Raw genomic sequence first — 23,305 nt, 5'->3', positions numbered from 1 at the left:
AAAACGAAAACTTTGCATAATTTCGATTCATATCCGGACGCGCGCTTGTATGTATGTGTGTGTGTGTGTGTGTTTAAAAGATCATCAAGATAAATAGAGCTTGCAAGCTCGAGCGTAAGTATTGAGTGCGCTTGCGAGCAGAAACGCGCGTCATTATCGCCGCTGCGCGAGTCCATTTACGGAAATTCACGCTTTTCGACAGTCGGATTTTTAGCTTTCTCTCTCTCTCTTGCTCGCTCGCAAGCGCAGCTACACAGCTCTCGGACTCTCTGAGCACAGCAGCTACATCAGCGAGAGAGAAGTTTAATTTAATTTAATATCTCTTTCACTCGCACACTCATGAACACGGGGCGCGTACAGCGCTCGCCTCTTTTGTACTGTAAACGCTCGTCTTTCCATTAAGTTAATTGCATCCTTCCGATTTTGGCGCATGCAGCGCTCGTTTTATTTTATTTATTTATTTTTTTTTTTGTTGTGCCCACTGTTATTCTTTTGACTTTTCCTTGCGCGAGAGATCGCGCGTAGCGCATAGATCGGACTGGTAGCTCCTATGTATAATTTTCCTTTTATTTATTTATTTTTTTTTTTGTTGCAACTAGCTCTTCAGTTTATCGAGATAAAGAGAAATTTTGCGCTCGCGCGCGTTCGAGGCAACATCATAATTCCTTAACGCAGCCAGCAGTAGTAGTAGTAGCTTGTTGCAACTCTCGAAATCTCTAATTCCGCTTGTCTCGAGTCGAGATAAAGACAAAACATCTTTTGAGATGAGCGAGCTCCTTTTCTTTCCTGTTCACTCGCGCAAGTCGCGTGGAAGAGAGCTGCGAGTGTCAAAAAAAAAGGAAGGGATGAGCTTTTTTTGTCCAAGGCAACTTAATTCCGCGACGAGGATATGACTCTCAAAAGGTTTAATGAAACGAGATAAACAAACTTGTCATACTTGTCGTCTTACCTTGTGTAAGAAGCTATTCAGCCTCGTTGATGCCGACGTAAAAAGGACTGATTTGATTTTTACAGAGATATTTTTAATATTTTCGAGTTGCTCATCAAGTAAAGCAGTAGAATCTTGATTTCTTCTATCGTATGGTATGAACTGACTTATATAATTATTTTTCCACTTTGCCACTTGCAGATTTATCGATGAAGGTAATCGCCATCTAGTGATGAAGACTGTCTCTAATTCTTTTTAAATTTTCTTACACTTTCACATCACCTTCTCTTAGATAAAATATAACTTTTTTTTCATTGATGTATTAAAAATAAAGTTCATGATTGAATATTTATATATTTTTTGTGCGTTTTACGTGAAAAAAAGTCCAAAGCCGTAATTTTCAACGAAGATTTCATGTGAAAGTTCCTTAAACAAGATTCAGCATGCCCTTTAATTTTAATATTTTATTTTATATTAAATCTGAATTAAATTGCAGTTTTTTTAATTATGTAGATTTAAAGATGTAGATACCAAAGTTATCCAAAAATGCAAAATTGTTTACTTATTTCCATTTGTGAAATGTTGTTTGGTGTAAAAGTACGAAGACGACAGTGGATAATGATTTAACGACGAAAGCACAAATTTGAGATAAGACGCAATCGTATTAACCTAATTGTTACTTTTATTTAAGACAAATTTGCGGTATACATGGTTTACAATTGTCAGGTAAAGTACAATGAGCGCTTATATTGTTACCAGTTGTAGAATACACGTTATTAACCATTCAGTACGCACGACTGAAATAAGTTTGAGTCATTTGTATAAAAAAATTTATTATTTATACTATAAATTAATTATCATATCGCATGATAAAATTATGTACAACTGCGAAAATTAAAATTGTTCAATTTTAATTCTTACACTATCGTTTCACCTTTTTTCACCGAAATGGTTCAATTTTCATTCTTACACTTTCTTCACCTTTCTTCACCAAATTGGTTCAATTTTAATTCTTACACTTTCTATACCTTCACTTCTTACATTTTCTTCACCTTCATTTGTTTCAAGACCTGGTTCAATTTTAATTCTTACAATTTCTTCGCCTTCATTCGTTGCAGGATCTGACAATCGATTGTGTCGGCAAATGAAACAATTATAACAGTTGTCCGATGGCTCATATTCGTGAATCATCTGGACCTCTCCTTTGTAATCGATCAAATTGGATGGAAGTCCAAATTGTTGTGTACTCTTGCATTCTTCACTCTTGATATCTTCGTTTTCTATTTTTGGGTGGTTGATCCAACTTATTGGATCGTCAAGATCCGGCTCGAACCTTCTATTTCGGCTGGAATTTTGGCGAGGTTCGTGGACTGTATTGTGGTGCTTGATGTAGTGCCATTTTCGTCCGAACTTCTTCTTGCACCTCTCGCAGGTGTACTTTTTACGACCCTCGTGTATAGCCATCTGGTGTAAGAGCAAATGCGATTTTTGTTTAAACTTCTTTCCGCACTTGTCGCATACGTGATCGTTGTCACCTTCATGGTACTTTTTTATGTGCAAGTGTAAATTACCTTTTTTTGAGAAGGCCTTGTCGCACTGGTTGCAGAGATATTCTTCGACACCCATGTGGATGGTCTTTTTATGGTCGAGCAAAGACTCGTTACTCCCAAATTTCATCCAGCATTGGTCACACTCGTAATCGTTGCTTATTTCGTGGGTTATTTTTTGGCGTTTGATCAACTGCTCTCCGGTATAGTCACAGAAATAATCTTTGCCACCTTCGTGTATTATTTTTTGCTGTCTGGTCAAATTGCTCGAATCCTGAGATGTTTTTTCGTGACTTTCTTGGGCTGTTTCTTGATGGCTGGTCAAACTGCTTGAAATCTCAAATGTCTGCCTACCCTTGTCGCTTTCGTAACCTTGGCGATTTTCATTGACTGTCTCTTGGTGGGTGAGCGATTGCAATTGCTGTTTTTGTTCGATTTTGTTCTCGCAACTGTCGAATACGTCATCTTTAGGACCTTCTTGGGCTGTTTCTTGGTACGTGGTCAGACTGCTTGGAATCTCAAATGTCTCTCCAACATTTTCACGAAAGTAATCTTGGCGATTTTCATGGACTGCCTCCTGGTGGGGGAGCGATTGCTGATTTTGTCCAAATTTGTTCTCGCAATTGTCGGTAGCATGACTTTTGTGGGCTGTTTCTTTGTGTTCGGTCAAACTGTTTTGACCTTCAAATGTCTCCCCGCAATCGTCACATAAAAAATCTCTGCTACTTTCGTGGGCTGTTTCTTTATGTTTGCTCAAACTGCTCGGATCCTCAAATGACTCTCCGCAATTGTCACATGAAAAATCTTTGCTATGTTCGTGGATTATTTCTTGGTGTTTGATCAAATTGCTTCGATCTTTGAATGTCTCCACGAAATTGTCACATGAATAATTATTGACACCTTCGTGTACTAAGTTTTTGTGACTTGTCAAACTGCTTGGATCCTCAAATGCCTCCCCGCAATTTTCACATAAGTAATCTTTGCGACGATCGTGGGTTACTTTTTGGTGTCTGGTCAAACTGTTCAAATCTTCAAATGCCTCGGCGCAATTTTCACATAAGTAATCTTTGCGAACTTCGTAGGCTGATTTTTGGTCTCCACTCAAACTGCTTGGATTTGGAAATATCTCCCTGGAACTGTCGAATGCAGAAGCCAAGGGATCTCCGTGGGCTTCTTCTAGATGTTTGGTCAAGTTGTTTTGATCATCAAATGACTCCCCGCAATTTTCACTCAAGTGATCCATCAAACCTTTGGAAAAATCAAAAAATTGAATTAATTTTTCTAATATTCAATGAAATAAATAACTAATAAATTTGAAGAAGTAAATATAAAATATTAAGTTAGCTGTCAATGCATAACTAAAAGCATCAAAATATGAGAGATAAAAAACTTGTGTATTGAAAAAAAACATTAAGAATAATGAATTTAAAAAATGTTAAAATAATTAAAGTTCAACCTTCGTGTACTATTCTTCGGTGTCTGGTCAAACTGCTTGGATCCTCGAATGCATCCCCGCAATTTTCACATAAACAATGTTTGGTAGCTTCAAGTACTATTTTTTGATGGATGAGCAACGGCTGTGTTTGTTCGAAGTTTTTTGCACCATTGTCGATTACGTCAACTTTATGACTTTCTTGAGCTGTTTCTTGGTGGATGGGCAGTTTAGGATCTTTAAGTACTATTTTTTGATGGACGAGCAATGGTTGTGTTTGTTCAAGGTTTTTTTCACCATTGTCGATTACGTCAACTTTATGACTTTCTTGGGCTGTTTCTTGGTGGATGGGCAGTTTAGGATCTTTAAGTACTATTTTTTGATGGACGAGCAATGGTTGTGTTTGTTCAAAGTTTTTTTGGCCATTATCGATTACGTCAACTTTATGACTTTCTTGAGCTGTTTCTTGGTGGATGGGCAGTTTAGGATCTTTAAGTACTATTTTTTGATGGATGAGCAACGGCTGTTTTTGTTCAAGGTTTTTTTTACCATTGTCGATTACGTCAACTTCGTGACTTTCTTGGGCCGTTTCTTGGTGGATGGGCAGTTTAGGATCTTTAAGTACAATTTTTTGATGGACGAGCAATGGTTGTGTTTGTTCAAAGTTTTTTTCGCCATTGTCGGTTACTTTAACTTCGTGACTTTCTTGGGCCGTTTCTTGGTCGATGGGCAGTTTTGGATCTTTAAGTACTATTTTTTCATGGACGAGCAATGGTTGTGTTTGTTCAAAGTTTTTTTCGCCATTGTCGGTTACTTTAACTTCGTGACTTTCTTGAACTGTTTCTTGGTGGATGGGCAGTTTAGGATCTTTAAGTACTATTTTTTGATGGATGAGCAACGGCTGTTTTTGTTCAAGGTTTTTTTTACCATTGTCGATTACTTCAACTTCGTGACTTTTTTGGGCCGTTTCTTGGTGGATGGGCAGTTTTGGATCTTTAAGTACTATTTTTTCATGGACAAGCAATGGTTGTGTTTGTTCAAAGTTTTTTTCGCCATTGTCGGTTACTTTAACTTCGTGACTTTCTTGAACTGTTTCTTGGTGGATGGGCAGTTTATGATCTTTAAGTACTATTTTTTGATGGATGAGCAACGGCTGTTTTTGTTCAAAGTTTTTTTCGCCATTGTCGATTACTTCAACTTCGTGACTTTCTTGGGCCGTTTCTTGGTGGATGGGCAGTTTAGGATCTTTAAGTACTATTTTTTGATGGACGAGCAATGGTTGTGTTTGTTCAAGGTTTTTTTCGCCATTGTCGATTACGTCATCTTCGGGAATTTCTTGGGCTGTTTCTAGGTGAGTAAGCAGTTGCTGTTTTTGTTCAATTTTGTTCTCGCAATTATCGGGAGCGTAATCTTTGTGACCTTCCTCGACTGTTTCTTGATGTCTGATCAAACTGCTTTGATCGTCAAATTTCTCCTCGGAATTGACACATTGGAAATCTTTGCCATCTTCGAGTACTATTTTTTGGTGATTAGTCAAACTGCTTTGAACCGAAAATGTCTGCCCGGCATAGTTACATAAGTAAACTTTGCCATCTTCTTGTAACGTCTCTTGGCGGTTGAGCGACTGATGTTCTTGTCCAAATTTGCTTTCATTATTGTCGTATACGTCATTTTTCGGACCTACTTGGATTATTTCTTGGGGGATGATCAAATTGCTTCGAGCCTCGAATGTCTCTCCGACATTTTCGCATATGCTATCTTTGGGATCTTCTTGTAGCGCCTCTTGGCGGTTGAGCGATTGATGTTCTTGTCCAAATTTGCTCTCATTTTTGTTGCATACGTCATTTTTCGGACCTACTTGGATTGTTTCCTGGTGGGTGATCAAACCGGGTAGAATCACAATCGTCTCCTTGAAATTTTCACGTACGTCATCTTGGCGATTTTTATGGCTTATTTTTCGGCGTTTGATCGAACGGCTTCGATCTTCAAATGTTCTCTCGAAGTTTTCACCTATGTAATCGTGCGCTTTTTTTTGATGTTGAAGCAAACTCCTTTTGTATCCAAATTTCCTGTCACACTTGTCGCATTCGAAATCCAAGCGTCCTTCGTGGGTTATTCTTTGATGTCTGACCATACTTGCTCGAGTAGTAAATTCCTTATTGCAGTGGTCGCAAACGATATCTTTGCGACCACCCTTGTGTACCGAACTCATGTGCCTGCTCAAATCAATACGATCCTTAAATTTTCTCTCGCACTTGTCACAGTCAAAGTCTTTGCGAGCTTCGCAGACTATTTCTTGGTGGATACTCAACACCACTGGATTGCTCTGTTTGGGTGCAGAATCAATTTGACTTTCATGTATTTCCTTTTGGTGACTGATCAAATTCATTTCGAGTTCAAATTTCAGCTCACACTTATCGCACGCAAAATCATTGCGGTCTGTGTGTGCAGCCATTTGATGCGTACTCAACTGACTTTGGAACACAAATTTCTCCTCGCACTTGTCGCAAGCAAAATCAGTGCGATCCTCGGGCTTCGTATTTTGGGGTTCCATTAGACTTGATATTACTGTCATGCTTAATGAGCATGCCTTCTGATAAATATCTTGCGAAAAATCTGTTCCGAGATTCTGCTCAATTGGCTCCATTTTAGTATCTAAATTGAATGACGGATTCTTCTATTTGGTGACACGGAATTTCAGTTGATAAAATTCAAATAAAATTTTCTCGCTATTATTTCTTACACCATCGGCAAAGACAACACTCGGACTAATTCGTTCGTCTAGATACACGTTCAGTGTTCAAGACGAGTAGTCAAGATTGCTTGCGATCGTATTGTTTACATTCAGCGATCGACTCATCTGTTTGTATATTTTCATATATTGTTACTTGATCAAAATTCTAGCTTGGCGATGATTTCTACGAGAAAGTTTTATGTTATCATAGAACGTAATATTTATAGAAATATTTCCAGTAATATAAAATTAGATTTTTATTTTGTTCGTGATATTCACGCTTATATGGGTCAAATTCAAAATTTTTAAATAAAACTGCGCTACGTGTTTTCAGATTTTGAAATTTATATATTATCTAGAATCCATATAAACGTCGGTTTTGTTGTCGGTATGACAGGATTCTGAGTAAAAAGTTGCTTCAAAAAATCGTAAAAAATTTAATGTAGGTTTATTATGAAATTAGCAAACTATAATATTTCCAGATTTGCTTGACCCTCTCACGATTTGTAGTTTCAATATCAAGGCTAGAGTACATAATTTTAGGCATCCGTAATTGTTTTAAAATGAATTAATTACGTTGAGCCGATCGCAAAAGCAAATCCACCCATGAAATATTTAACTTCTAAGAAATCTAATAAAAACTGACGTTTTACTAATTTTCACATTGATATTACAAATTACGCATTGATTTCGATACACACGGAAAATGTTTTTTGCATCTTCTAACAGAATCTCAACGAGTTGTGAATTATTTCATAAAAATTAATTTTTCTTGTATTTCTTAAGGATCAAATATTTCAATTTATTGCACGGCGAACTTGCGTTAAAACTTTTTGTAGTAAAAGTATCACATCAAAATGCTCGCTCGTTAGCAGTAAACTAATTTTCTGCCAAACACAATTAAACTAACTTGAAATAAATAAATTAATAGATAAATTAGATCATTGTTGGAGTATAGTTTAGGCTTGTGATTTTTACGTAATTTAGCTCTGTTATAGACTCCAAAAATGAGATTTTGAACCAAGCGTCGAACAGCAGTTTGCTTTACGCATTTGTAAATAAGATTGAATTCTTAAAAAATGTCCGAATGTATAATGCGTATCTGTATGCTTGCAATGAGTTTTTAATTCTGAGAAGAAAATTCTTTATTATGAATTGGCATCATTGGCAACAGTTTGTTAAATTATCTGCGAAGATGAATTTATAAACCACCCTACGCTCAAAAGACCAACTGAACTTTTTAATATCTCTCGCATAATACCATTATGTACTCTATTGATTTTGATTCAGAGATAAAACTTTTTTTTTGTGTATGTTTCAGTGCATGCATGTAAGTCGCACGTATATCTCAGCAAATTGTGCCCCTGAATGAACGACATTTCCAGAAAAGATTCTGTATATCTTTGATGACATGTTAGTGCCTCTACGTGTATTGCAGTACATAACTGCGTACGGCCAGTCGTCAGTGGAGGGAGAAGGTATCGCCGAGGAGCTACTGCAATCGCGGGTCAATTCGCTAATGTACGAGGAGTGCGTTCCTGCAGTAAACAAACGTACATAACCTAACAGGCTTACATATTTTCTCAGAGCAAATCGTGAAAATACCCAGTTATTTCGAATAATCAAGAGAGTCAGCATGGAAAGCAGAGAGGACGCAGTTAGGTAGTGCATTTTTATATATATGCTATGATGTTTTTTCGAACGATCGCTTCAAAAAAATTGATTATATTTAGGGTGAAGCAAGAACTGAATAATACTTGGCCGGATGCAAGCGACGATTATAATTTCGATCTGGTGGACTCATGCGAAGTCGAAAACTTTGAAACATTCCCGTTTTATGATTTACCAGTGAGTTTAATAATTTAAATTATTTTCTAATTACGATAACTATTAAATTATTTTAATTTCAGGCAAATCACGTGAATGAGGATATGGCGCTACAAGAGAGGTTAGATGAAAAAATATTTGCAGATTTTGAGTGCAAAAATGTTAAACTTGAACTGATGCCTTTATCGACGACCAAATTCAAATCTGAGGATCAAAGCTATTCACCTATAGTGAAGAATGAAAAACAAATCAACACCAGTTATTTGGATGAAAAAAGTCGAATGACTTTAATGAAAAAAGAAGACGATTGCGATAATAACTGTCAACTTCAAGAAAAGAACCGTTTGAAGTATGATGAATCCGAGAAAGTTAAAACGTTTGAAAAAAGAACTCAAACCAAATTAGCTCATGAGGGTAATTTGTTTCGAAAAACTTATACAGAAAAAGCGAGTCTAAAAACACACATCAATTTAACACATGAAAGTATTACACCATATGCATGTGAGATAAGTTGCAAAACATTTAGATGCCAGAGTAAAGTAGTGAGGCACACATTGACAGTACATGATCGTATCAAACCCTTCGAATGTGATGTTTGTCACAAATCATTTGGACTAAAATGTAATCTTAAATTTCACATAAATTCAGTACATTCTCATAAAAAACCCTACGAGTGTCAGATTTGTCACAAATCATTTGGATACGCATGTCACCTTAAATCTCACATAAATTCAGTACATTCTAATAAAAAACCCTTCGAATGTGATGTTTGTCACAAATCATTTGGACTAAAATGTAACCTTAACTCTCACATAAATTCAGTACATTCTCTTAAAAAACCCTACGAGTGTGACATTTGTCGAAAATCATTTGGATACGCATGTCACCTTAAATCTCACATAAATGCAGTACATGTTCCTAGCAAACCTTTTGAATGTGATATTTGTCACAAATCATTTGGATACAAAAGTACTCTCAAGACTCACATGAATGCATTACATGATCAGAATAAACCCATTAAGTGTGAAATAGATCATAAATCATTTGAATGCCTGCAAATTTTAAAAAACCACATAAACAAAGTACATAATAAAAGCAAACTCTTCGAATGTGAAATTTGCCACAAATTATTTGGAGTAAAAGCAAATCTCAAAACTCACACAATTGGAGTACATGATCGTAGCAAACCCTTTGAGTGTGTTGTTTGTCATAAATCATTTGGATGTAACAGTAACCGTGATAAGCACATAAGAATAGTACATGATCGTTGCAAACCCTTTGAATGTGAGATTTGTCATTCATCGTTTGGAGAAAAGAGTAAACTCAATAGGCACATAATAACAGTACATGATCGAAGCAAACTCTTTGAATGTGAGATTTGTCACAAATTATTTGGGCAGAAAAGCAACCTCAATCGTCACATATATACCCTGCATTTTCATAAAAAACCCTTCGAATGTGATATTTGTAAAAAATCATTTTGATACCAGCATACACTAAAAGGTCATATAAACGCAGTACATGTAAGAAGCAAATCCTTTGAATGTGAGATTTGTCAAAAATCATTTTCATACAAGGTCAACCTCAAAAAGTACATAATAACGATACATAATAAGATCAAACCCTTCGGATGTGAAATTTGTCACAAATCATTTGGAAAAAACGGCAACCTTAAAACTCACATAATGAAAGTACATTAATAACGGAAAATCATTCGCATATGAGATAAACAAAAGTCATACACTATTTCTATATAAGGATGACTACAAGGAACTTGCTTCACGATCGTAGTAAGCCGTAAGAGCGTGAGTTTTGTCAGGAGGATTGGATGCAATGAAGACTTCTACAATCACACGAGTAAATCATTTATTTTAAGAAAATCTCTACTGTCAGTTACCTTAAATTCTTCAAAACATAATAAAAAAAATTCAAAAAGTTATTAATTTTACTGTGTTGAAAAAAAACTTTTTAATAACTTTCCTTGCATTAAATAAAATATAAAATAATTTTTTCCAACTAAATTCTTGCCTAATACTAATATTTATTCTAAAACTTTGTAAGCTCATCTCTTCAAATAATTTTCGTTTACGCGGAAAAAGTTTAACAGCATCCATGGTCGATAAAAAGCTGCGGAAGTATTGACAATTTAGCATATCAGATGCAAAGCTTATCGCATACCTCGTAATTGAATAATACATAAATTTGTTTATGAATGTTGCTTAGTCTTACTGAAATAGTACAGCAACCACTTTTTTTTCTACTTATTTGTAATCATCTCATTTAAATCAAGATAAAAATTAATCTATTTGTATATTTTCATATCTTTGAATTAGTTCAAAATCTTGGCTATGATCACTTTCAGAAATTGTTTTGTTATTATAAAACTAAGTACACTTATAAAGAAACCATCTGTAATATTAAAGTAGATTATTGTACTTGTAACTGTATTTATATTCAAATTCTTTTTTAAACTAAACTGTGCGATGAGTTTTTAAATTTTGATTTAATTCACGTATCTTTTGTAACATATCAAAGTGAGTCAAAAATCATAGTTCTAGCCCTGAAATTAATGTGTCACCTAGAATCGGTACAAGCTAATTCATTCAGACGCTGCACGAGTTGAATTTTGCACTGATCTCAATTCGTTCTATTTCGCCGTCAAAACTAGCTGTGACTAAGGAAAAATGTTTGACTCTTGCAAATTGATCGATTTTTTACTGTTCTCTTCCACTGGTGATCTTGGTTTTTTCGAACAATGATCGGCTTGGACGCGGTCATGAATGTCCGCTTTTCATTGATTCTGAGCATACGGGTGCTTAAAAAAATCGTAAAAAACATCATGCAGATACATAAAGAAACATCGAAATTCCAAATATTAAAATGTACAATCGTAAGAGGTGAAAGAATGCGATTCAGTTATAACATAAAAAAATTACGATTTTAGGGTATACGTTTAAGCCTCTTAACCCACGCGAAAAGCCATGGGAAAGTCGAGGCCCAGCAAAAAGCGGAATTCCACGAGATCGGTGAAAATTTCTAACGAGCAACGGCAGCCGTCGACGGAGGAGAAGAAGAAAGTTATAACCTAGACACCTCACAGTAGCAACACGAGAAGCAAAAGCACAGCAGCAGCAGCAGCCCCAAAGTATTCGACAAGTCCAATTTGAAAAAATATGCTTTGGGAAAGTTCCGAGCAGAGCTCGCACGATATGAAGTGGAATCAGCTCTGCCCTCTCCCGTTGTGTGCCCCTTTTTCCCGCCTCTCCTCACACACACACACCCTTTGTCGAGTGAATTAAAGTCGCATAAATGATGGAGCGAAAAGGAAATAAAATCATGCGAGGCAGTAGTAGCGCATTATAGGCTGATGTACTGCCTTGCCATGTTGTTGCTGCTGCTGCTGCTGCTGCTGCTGCTGCTGCTACTACTTCGCGAGTAGCAAAAGTTCGCCGTCGAGCAAAGAAAGTCGGCGACTGGAGAGAGGAGAGAGCACATAGCAACAAGTATATAGAACTTTTCGTATAGTCGTTCGTCTTCTTGTCTCTTGCCGCGCCGAGCGCGAGCAAGCGTCTACTTCCATGCGTTTATACGATGTTTGACAGTTCGCCTTCTTTTGCCATGACAATGGGGCTTTCCATCTAATTTTCACGAGAGATAGACATATTTTACTCTCCTTGTCAACTGTAACTAGCATTTTTATCGAAAGCGCTTCGATATTATTATTTTCTGACAAAAATCAAAATACGACAACGGAATCGATGCCTCGACGCTTCGGCGCGATCGCGTGATTCAATTATTTTATTTTGCCCAAGTTTAAAAATGAAGCGAGATTGTATTCTCGTGTAAACGAATTTTCATCGCATCCGCGAGACGCTTCCGCGCCTTTCTCATTCCCTTATTTCATCCGTACGTCGTCGGCGTGTACGCGTGTATACGCGCAGAAAAGAAAGAAACGCGCGGCGTGGCATTTGAACTTTTAATTTGACACTAGCTAGACTTACGAAAGTTTGCAGAGAGAGAAGTGTGTGTGCGTATGCGAGAGTACAAGAGTGTTGAGAGACGTCTCGCGCGTGTGCGTATACGTAAAATTGGAGTGTGCAAGTGAGAGGAGACGGAAGGAAAGGCTGGAAACGCGAGAAGAAGGTGATAGACACTATATCTTGTTATAAAATCGTAAATCAATCTTTGATACTCGCTCGAGCTTTTTGTTTTCTCGGTGAAGTTTTGTTCTATTGGGGCTTACACGAATAAATATCCAGATCGTAGAGCTGTTTCATCTTACAAAGCGACTTTTTTTGTTTAAATCTTTCAGGCATTCAAATGAAATAACGTTGTACGTATTTTTGAGTTATTACAAAAAAAAATAAGTTTCTCTTCAAAAAATATTGAAAAACAATTTATGAGGAATGATCCAAGTAATAACTTTTGATATCAAGGGGAAACCGTAGCTGTTAAGTTAGGGCAGATACTGTTTCCTTGTTGGAACATGTAGTAATATCGTAATAAATTATGAACAAACGATTTGAAAAATCAATTAAATAAGTTTAACGCAAGGTACAGCAACTGCCTTTACTACTTTTCCCGAAATCAGGCCCAGTTCGAAAGTTTGCACATGCCTTTTTACGCTGCTCAAGTCATAGGGTATGCAGTAAATATATTGAAGAAACTATAAATTATAAATGAACAAATACATAAAAACGTATCAAATTCATATTCGAATCATTTCTTGTAATGACTATTATTGCATTTTCATGTAAACCAGGACTGTAATCTACCGAAAAAAAAATTAAGTCCAGCTGAGAGAACAACCATATAGTAACTTCATCCGTGACCTCTAGATGGCAAGAGACGATAAAACGAAGTTCTCATAAATAATTTGTTGCTAAAAGTCTTTAGGTATGGTCAAAAACACGTATGGTCATACACTCATAATCATGTCTAATGTTTAATATTTAATATTTATTTATTTACCTTTCTTTGTACTATTAAGTACATGTACCGCACTGTTACGTGTATTGTCGCCTCTTTTTACTAATCCTGTATTTTATACAACTTTTTAACTTTTTACCTCTGATAAACATTTAAGTAAAACAACGATTAATAATATGTGTAACAATAAGCAAATAAAAGTACGATGATGAAAATTCTAGAAAAAATAGTTACCTTGTTACACATACAACTTGGGTACATAATTTAAAGTGATTCGTGCGATGTATATTATACATGTATTGATGTGCTTCACTAAATAATCAACTTCTTTCTATAAACAAAAAGAGTACTGCACTTGCGTTAATCCAATACACGCTATTGTACCATTTCTTATTTATATTTATTTAATTTAAATGGGATATTTACCTTGGAGCATTTTTTGCATTTCCATTCATTGTGTTTTGCTTGGCATGAACTTGAATCTATTCAATTGCTGCAAAAAAGAAATCCCGCTTGTAAGAAAATCTACGATTTGAATTCTAATTTCAAAATTTTTTTTAACCAATGCTTTGATTTATACGATTATTTTTACCAAACCACTTGCAGATTTATACATAAAGATAATACTAGCCATCTAGTGGTCGAGACCTGAAGTAGTAACATCGTACAAAAAGTAGTTACAGACAATTTGAAAGATTTGACACAATTAAATTATAATTTTCAGGTTATTTAAAATTCCTTCAATAACAATGTATTCATGATAATTATTATTATTTAGGTAAAATTTCAAAAATGTTTCAAGTTTTTTCATAATTTTCTTCGATTTCTATAAATTCCTTTCCTTTTCATACGACAAGAAAGATTTCTAGGCCTTTTTTTTCCTTTTTCGTGCTCGTTTCGTCCAATCGTCGAAATAGTCATAAACGCGAGGCGCGCGCGCACGAATCGAACGAAAAACTGCTAAACGAAAATGCCCGATATAGAGGTGCAAAGAGAGAGAAAGCCGACGACGACGAGCAAAGGGATCAAACACACACACACGCACACGCTCGATCTAATGGGAAAAGTAATGGATTTTCGGTAATAAAGATCCCCGAGCCCGATCGGACTCTCGCTCCGCTTTTCCATTTGAGCAATTTTCATCCTTTCATCGCGCGCGCGAGCATGTGATATCAAGATGTCGAGGGAGAGAAGAAGAAGAAGAAAAAAAGGTAAGCTACAGCCGTAAGATATCCTCGATGGTTGGCCTTTTTGGATTCGCGTAAGATAGGACGATGATTGAGTCTCGCGCGCATTACGTACTGTACTGCGAGCGAAGCAGCTGCTAAATTTCAGATGGCAATCGTGGCCCTTCGTTCATTTCACACGCATCAACATCTCGATAAAACGAAGTTTCATATATAAAGCGTCGTTCGTCTTTATTTCCTCAAAAGCGATCATCCCCCCGGCATAAACGACGCATTTGATACGACGATTCGCGCGCAGTCCTCGGAGACGCGTTCGAGTACATTATCACGTCCTGATGTATATATTACGGGACAGTGGAACGTTACATGCGCTCGCTCGCGGCTATTTTACATCGGAGCGATCCGACTCGGAGGACTAAATCAGCTTTCGGGGGGGGTCACAATGGATCGACGGCCGCGCGCGTAGTCCGAGACTAATCACTGTATACGCTAAATGGACTCCAATGCGGCTGGCAGCCGTGCGTGTATATTCTTTGACGCTCGCTGCTTGTACCAGCAGTAGTACACCTCAACTACATCGTACACTGTACTCGGTCAACCGATCATTCACCGCTGTTCTCGTCGCGTACACTGCAGGGCTCCGGGTCTCGTGTACTCGCACTTTTCAACGCGCGAGGCTGGCCCCGATCGCAAAAGGTACGTATAAAATTATCGTACTTCGCAGCTGGTAGTACACGGGCAGGCACTTACGCGTTTACAGGGATGACGGCGGCGGCGACGACGAATCGATACGCACACGCAGGTGAGCCGCACTCGTATATATACGCTGCCAAATCGCTCCATCGTGTGTGTTTACGCTCGGCAGGACTCTCTCTCTCTGCGCGCAGAGAGTACACAAAACAGAAAGGAACAAGCAGCGGCACTGAGCGAAGGATTAATCGCACTTGCAGTGTACGCGCTATAGTAAAGCAAGAGAGAGAGAGAGAGAGGAAAGCTTCGGGGCCAATTCGAGCGTACATATATACCCCGTATACATGTATGTATCCTCCTAGTGCAGCAGCAGCAGCGGCATATACAGATCGAGTTCCCAAGGGCGTGATGTGTCGTAGCTAATTACAAGCGTCCAGTTATCACTCCCGTGTATGAGCCACGCTCTGTACTAGAGAGAGAGAGAGAGAACAAACACGTCTTTGATAATTTACTCGAGAGATACGTGGAGGTGTTTGCTGCAGGGGATAGGCAGAGGCGAGTTATACAGCTCTCTGCTTTACAATTTATCTACACATAACATATATGCGGTATATACAGTCTGTGGCCTCGATAATAATTTGATTTTTATTGCCGAGTCGAAACTTTGAGCTGAGATTTTTCGAAAATTGGTAGCGAGATCGAGTCGCGTTAACAACCATCCCTTAAACTCGCGGCTTTCGGGTACATATCGACGAATGGAAACTTCTCTCTCGTCGTCTTGGAAGCTCTGGGGCTAGGTAGCTTTTGGGTTTTGCGGGGAGAGAAGGAGGTACAGGGATCGTTGCTATATATGAATAGGAGCTCTGGAAAGGAAACTTACACGTCGAGAGAGAGAGGCAAAGGCCGTTCAGCGCCTGCACACGGACAATATGGCGGTTGGTGCTGCTCGCATCGAAACCGGATCACTGTACTCGTACTACTACTACTCCTCCCGAGCGCGCGCGCGCGCGTTAACTTAGGCTAAAGGACCCGCTACTTTGCCTGGCGCGACGTTCGGATATTCTCTTGCTCTGTACAGTGTGACACACACATACATGTACGTAGTAGTACACACGTAGTAGACTTGCAGCAGCCACCTCGAGTTATCGAGGCGAGAAGCTTCGACGTTATATACACGTATAGAGAGAGAGAAGCTGCCTTGCGAAACTTTGCTGCGACGCAGTAGTAGTACTACTACTAGCTCTGGAGAGAGAGAGAGAGAGAGATTCTTCGCGACTGGAATAGCTAATACACACGTCAAGGGTGCAAGCATGCGGTCAGAATGCACAGCCATGATTTAGCTCCGAGAGAGAGAGAGAGAGAGTTATATGCTCCAGAGAGACGATTGAATATATATAGGGAAGGCGAGATGAGATGGAAAAGAAAAGAGAAGAAGATCGTCCCAAAAATAGGATGGATTTTCGATCGAGCGATGTATAGAGATGCAATCGTTACGCTTAAAAAGCCATTTAACGATAGCGCGAGCGAACGGGGCTGCGAGAGAAAACGACCGCTTTGGCTCGCTCATAATTACGAAATTGCGCGCATGAAAACTTGGCCAACTGCGCGCGCGCGCGCCGAACTACTAGTAATAGCCGCGCGTGTATACAAGCCTGGACAAGAGCCGAGCGAGCAAAAGCTTTGCGCCATGGTACAGAGAGAGATAGGAGGTGATCGCGAGTGAGTAATTTTCAAAGTGCATTTCATTAACGTTAATGTGATTGGTATTTCAAAAGCAGTTTGTGTATGCGTGTATGCTGCTAACGCACTAAATCGATAAATTATCAAACGCGCGCGCGATGCAATTTTTATCGCTCGCGAAATATGCGCGCGTGTATCGACGTACGTATCAAGCTTAACTCGCTACTGCTGCACTTTATCGAGACTTTAATTCTGGTGCATATGTATAGATGTATAAATACGAAAACGCAGATTGAAAAATTTGCCTGATAAATTTTTATTGGTACGCGCGGGCGACAAAATCGGAGCGACAAATTGTCCTTTTTTTTTATCTTAATGAAAGCTCGCGCGCTCAATCGCGTGACGAGCTGCGTACCCATCGATGACATAGTACATTATATAGATTTCACACGATGCATCGACGAGTTGCAAAATTTTTTTTTTAAATTTGTCGCACTCGTAGAGCATAACTTTTCTATTTTATACGCCGGTGTGGGCGCAGTCGATCGAAAATCACATCACTGTCACGCACACACTTTACGTCCCTTATCTCGCGCTTTTAATGCAGCAGCGTATTATATAACGCAGCGATGGAAAATCAGTTGGGCGCAGAATATGTGTGCAAGCGTATATGTATATACCGTACGTGTGAGTGAGTTAATGTATGTGGGTGTGGAGTTGAAGGTTGCAATTGAGATTTAACTTATTGACAAGCTACTTTGCTCTCTCTCTCTTCTGCTGCTCTCTCTCTTATACGCAGATATATACACGTATATATAGGCTCGATACGCCGCAGGCTTATATGCTCTCCATCCGCGTATTCGCCGACCAAGAGTTCCCTGATTTCCCTCGAGTAATCTCAAACCCTTGAGAAACCCCTTGCTATTCTTCGTCTCCACCCTTGCCTCGGTGCGCGCTCCTACTTCCCTTTTCCCTCTATCCCACGAGCCTAGACCGCGTCACTGTGTTGCCGAGTATACGAGCTCTCTCTCTCTCTCTCTCTCGCTCTGTTCAAAAAAGCCTAGCCTGTACGGGTGTATACGTGTGGAGGTACGTGCGTCTTTCCTTCTTTTCATTTTTTCGTCCATTCTTTTCTTGCGGTCGACCACTTTTATAATTTCGCCGTAAATAAGCACAAAGCCGAGGCGATAATTCTCGCGCTTGATGCGATTTCGCGCCGAGCTTCGTTGGTATGGAAGGACAAAAAGTCTAAACTGAAAAGTTTTGACCAAAAAGTTCGTGAGTCGCATCTTCTGCGCGCCTATCTGTGCAAGTGTACCTACCTGAAAGTGAATAGGTACGATTGCCGAACAAAATCCTTCTGGAAGACTTTTTCAGTTTTTTAATGTACGACTTTTCGAAGATCAGGATTATGCGTGGAATTTTGGTAAAATTGTTGTTTCAGGAACAAGGACGAATTTAGCAATATCTGGTACTTAGACAGTGGCGTATTAAAAAAAGGGCCGCCCCACGCAAACTTTCATTTGTCGCTTACGCCATTTTAATACAATTATTAGAGCTTTTACTAATTTTTCAGAAACTTATAAAACATTTGTTGGTTTTCATTAAATTGATAAATAGTTCCAAGTCGGTTTTTCCAGATGAAACATATTTTTTTAAGCGTTCATGTCTCGTGTAAAAAAAAAGCAGCAAATGTATCTATCAGCAAATGTATCTAAATCTTTCACTAACGCTTATATGATCAATTCGGAGTAGTGTAATTCGTTATGTTTATTAAAAATCCAGTAGCCAATCAAATGCTTGACCCATGCACAGTTCCAAACAAGAGGCGAAAAGAACTCTCGGTTGATCATTGCATGAAGAGCTGCAGGAACCAAGAAGCCAAAAAGTAAACCGAGAGGATGAATAAATAGTACGCAAAATCGGAAAACACCATACCAGTGTACAAAGATGTAATGATAGTTAAACGCTCGAGGTCTATGTAATACACAATCATTTTTGCACAATTTTTATTGAAATGTAAGAAAAACATATGTATAAGTATCTACACATATTCAAAATTGTTAATCATCATTTATTCTCGAAATTTTAGCATGCATGTCTTTAAGTGGGTTAGCCAATGTGATTTTTTTCCAAATTTCTTCTTACACTTGTTACATGCGAAATCTTTGCGACCTTGGTGGACTAATTTTTGGTGTTCATTCAAATTACTTCGTTTTCCAAATTTCTTATCACACTTATCGCACGCGAAATCTTTGCAACCTTCATGAATTATCTTTTGGTGCTGAATCATAGTCCATTTAAGTCCGAATTTCATACCGCACTTGTCACATGCGTAATCTTTCCGACCTTCGTGGACTGTCTTCTGGTGTTTTATCAAACTGCATCGTTCTGTATATTCCTTCTCACATTTGTCGCATGCGTAATCTTTGTGACCCTCATGTACTGTCTTTTGGTGCAAAAGCAGATGCTGTTTTAGTCCAAATTTCTGCGCGCATTTATTGCATACATAATCCCTGTGACCATCGTGGATTATATTTTGGTGTCTAATCAAATTACTTTTTTTTCCAAATTGTTTTTCGCATTTGTTACATGTGAAATATTTCTGACCGTCGTGTACTGTGTTTTGGTGAGAGAGCAAATTCGATTTTTTTCCAAATTTTTTTTTGCACTTGTCACATGCAAAATCTTTTTGTTTTTCGTGTACTACCTTTAAGTGGCTTAGCAAAACCTTGTTTTCTGTAAATTTCTTTTCGCAATTCTCACATGCGTAGTCTTTACGACCTTCGTGGACTGTCTTTTGGTGTAGACCCAATTCATCTTTTCGTACAAATTTCTTCTCACAATCGTCACATGCGTAATCTTTACGACCTTCGTGTATTGTCTTATGATGATGAACTAAACTCCATTTGTGTCCAAATTTCTGCCCACAATCGTCACATGCGTAATCTTTGCGATTTTCATGGACCGTCTTTTGATGTCTGAATAATTTTGATTTTTCTCCGAACTTTTTCTCGCATCGGTCACACGCATAGTCCCTGAGACCTTCATGGATCGTCCTTTGGTGGATAAGCAAGTGATATTTACGTCCAAACTCCTTCTCACACTTGTTACATGTGAGATCTTCCCGACCTTCGTGTACTGTCTTTTGTCGGGGGAAAATATTCGGTTTTTGTACAAATTTTTTCCCAAAATCATGGACCTTAATTTGGTGCCTAATTAAATCTGATTTTATTTTAAATTTTTCTCCGCACTTGACGCATGCGAAATCTTTACAGCCATCATGGACTGTTTTTATATGCAAGTGCAAACTATGTTTAGTATCAAATCTTTTCGCGCAAATTTCACATAAGTAATTTTTAAAAACTTCGTGGAATATTCTTTTGTGCTTAAGTAAAGTTAATTTATTTTCAAATTTTCTCTCGCACTTGCTGCATAAGAAATCTTCTTGTTTTTTGTGAACTAATTTCTGATGTGTGAACAAACTCGATTTTTTCACAAATTTCTTCTCACATCTGTCGCATGCAAAATCTTCGCGACCTTTGTGTACCGATATCTGGTGTCTACTCAAATGACTTCGGAACTCAAATTTTTTTTTGCATTTATCGCATGCATATTTGTTTTGTTCATTGTGAATCGTGTCTCGGTGCGTTATCAAACTTGATTCTAATATGAATGCCTCCTGACAAATATCACAGACGTATTTTTTTTTGTCTGAAACAACAATGTCGTGACCATTTAAATTATTTACCGACATAACTTCCTCGGATTTCTTCTCACTTTTATCCATTTTGGTACCTAAATTTAACGATAAATCTTTGTATTTATTGCCACGAAAATTGAATGAGTAGAATTTATTTTCTGGTATTATGGCTTGTTACATCGAGAAAGACAATATTCAAACTAATTTGTTTTTATAATAAACATGATCATTGTGTCAAAGAAATATCTTAAAATCGTTTATAATCATACTGTTTACAATCAAGTAACCGATTTATCTGTTTATACATTATACTTACAATATTTGAAATAATTTAGCATTCTAATTTGATGACGATTTTTACGAGAAATTTTTTGAACTTCTAAAACCAAGTAGCCATCCATTTGATTTATAAAAACACATTTTTTGAGGAAACAAAGTACAATCATGTTTTTATTTCACCTTCGTCAACGTGTTGCTTATAGTCGCGGCGGTGCGCACGAATCGGCCCTACATACGCTATCCGATTCGCGGGCCCTTTACGCAACGCGCTGATAATGCGCGCCACGGGGGAAAGTGACAAATCACTCGAATTCGGGGGAGGAACTTTTCGGCCAGCGTTACGCGTCGATGCTGCTTTTCGCGCGCTCGCCTTTCTCCGCGCACGCGAAAATACGTATACGTACGCGTGTAGATACCTCGGTACTGCTGTATGCATGTGTGCGCGTCGCGCTTCTAATGGCCGACAGGTCGCTGACGAGTATTCGTGCGCAGCTTTACGCTTTTCGCGCCGAATGCATCTGTCAGCGATGGGAGGACAACGCACAACCTACGGCTGTGTGTGCCTCTATGTGCGTGTGTGTGTCTACGCGTATGTACATCGCCAAAAATGCTTTTACCCTCCGCGCTCACGCGCGCTCACGTATCAATCTATTCTAGCGTGCGTACACTGCCGCGCTATCTCTCTTTTTCGGGCTTTTCATTCGTTTTTCTTGCTCGCGAGCGCGAATTTTCGGATTTATACATCGGCCGCCCTCTCTCTCTCTCTCACTCCTCTCGATTCGCGTGAAATTTTCTCTTTCGCTAGAACGACTCATTCTCCCCCTTCGTGTATATAGCTAGGATGCACCGGCGAAATATTGTAATTGCTTGTTTATGCGTTTTTCTACCGTAGCCTGTACACGGCGTGGCCTCTGAAGCGGACACAACGCGCACGAAGTTACAGCAGCAGCAACGGCATACGGGCCAACAAGAAATAAAAGCTATGCGCCGGAGAGAGAGCGGCCGTTACATCTTTTTCTCTTCTCTTTGTGTACGCACACATGCCTGCGTGCGTTGTGTACGTCTCTCAATTCCGCTGCATCGATGACTTTGATTATCGATTCGATAGTTTTCTTTTTCCTCTTTTTATCCTGTTTTTTTTTTTTTTATCTTTTTTTATCGTTTTTCGCTTGTCCATTCGCACACAACATTTCCAAACGATAAAATCTAAATTATGCTCGGGCCGCGATCAAACGCGCACACACACACGCACACACGTTCACATGATATAAAGCAATTTTTGAACAAACTACTGGGGATGTACACTAGACTCGGCTGGCACGAAGAGCCATTCATTATTGAAGCGTTGCCCGTTACCAACAGCAGCAGCAGCAGCTGGATGATATAACATCGATTGCCGAACGTGGCAACTGTACGCTCGATAAGAACTGCCTCTCTCTCTCGTTCGCTCGCAAGCTCGTGCAAGCTCGGCCACGCAGGGCAATATAAGCCGCGCGCGTGGATGCGCGCACACACACACAGACACAGGACGTAATAACGAACATTGGCTAGATTACAAGTTCTCATAAATCGAGGCCGCAGCAGCAGCAGCAGTAGCGATCGTTGCTGGCTCGTGAGAACGAGAACTTTTTTCGAACTACGACGAGGACGACGGCGACGGTGGTGGTGGCGACGATCGAGGTGCTGCTGCTGCTGCTGCAGCCGATACGGCTGCCACGCGAGTATAGAGCTGCGAAGATCCATATGTAATTTGGCTCGATCCCTGCCGAGCTTTATATAAGTCCGCGCGCGTCGGGAAAATTCGTTGGATTACCGGGGCAATTTCGCTTCGAGGAATTTTCAAGCCAGATTTGCTGCTTTGTTTATTTTCTCTCTCTCTCTTTCTCTTGCGCATCCATCTCTCTTTTTCGCTATAAAGTGTCTATGTGGACGCGAAGGTTGGGAGGATGAAAAAGCAAAAAAAAAAAGAAGGAATAAAGTACAGAAGAAAGAAACAACGGCAGAGAGAGAGAGAGAGAAGCACAAACTCGTGTTGTACCCCCCTTCTATGCTAGTCTATACATACAAATGTATCGGTATAGAAATAGCTCGTCGCGCACCGAAAGAGAGAGATCGAGCCGAGAGAAAAATAGAGACGAAGAAGTACGATAGGAATTCCGTGCAATTTGTCGCGAAGCTATTTTACCCCTGTGTGCACGTGTGTGTGTATGTGTGTACTATACGGCCCGGCGTGCACCACCAGAGAAAGAGAGAGAGAGAACGCGTGGCAACGACAAATTGCTAGAGCGTCGTTTCCGCGTCTATGTACAGCAGTAGCAGCAGTGGAGGCAGTAGCTACCTACACATACACAAATATACACGTACACATG

At 39.0% G+C, this 23,305-nt stretch overlaps 2 protein-coding genes across 3 annotated transcripts; both read right to left on the bottom strand.

Annotated features, from left to right (window-relative positions):
- Positions 1-1,570: 1,570 nt before the first annotated feature.
- LOC106649314 (zinc finger protein 585B-like) lies at positions 1,571-6,703 on the bottom strand. Of its 2 annotated transcripts, XM_023458191.1 has the most exons (3): positions 3,932-6,703; positions 2,500-3,723; positions 2,279-2,392 (listed from the first exon to the last, which is right to left on the bottom strand). In XM_023458191.1, exons 1-3 carry the CDS (start codon positions 6,552-6,554, stop codon positions 2,370-2,372), a joined length of 3,870 nt encoding a protein of 1,289 aa, XP_023313959.1. In that variant the 5' UTR covers positions 6,555-6,703; the 3' UTR covers positions 2,279-2,369. The 2 variants fall into 2 exon arrangements, with proteins under 2 accessions (XP_023313958.1, XP_023313959.1); XM_023458190.1 differs by having other exon boundaries at positions 1,571-3,723.
- A 3,528-nt stretch (positions 6,704-10,231) lies between these two features.
- Positions 10,232-20,744, bottom strand: LOC106649053 (zinc finger protein 271-like). The gene is made up of 3 exons (XM_023458149.1): positions 20,735-20,744; positions 19,130-20,251; positions 10,232-10,311 (listed from the first exon to the last, which is right to left on the bottom strand). The coding sequence occupies exons 1-3, from the start codon at positions 20,742-20,744 to the stop codon at positions 10,232-10,234; spliced, it is 1,212 nt and encodes a 403-aa protein (XP_023313917.1).
- Between the last annotated feature and the right edge of the window lie 2,561 nt (positions 20,745-23,305).

The sequence above is a fragment of the Trichogramma pretiosum genome, unplaced genomic scaffold (genome assembly GCF_000599845.2).
Source record: "Trichogramma pretiosum strain Unisexual culture from Peru unplaced genomic scaffold, Tpre_2.0 scaffold17, whole genome shotgun sequence".
Taxonomy (NCBI): domain Eukaryota; kingdom Metazoa; phylum Arthropoda; class Insecta; order Hymenoptera; family Trichogrammatidae; genus Trichogramma; species Trichogramma pretiosum.
This window is presented reverse-complemented; position numbering and strand designations above follow the sequence as displayed.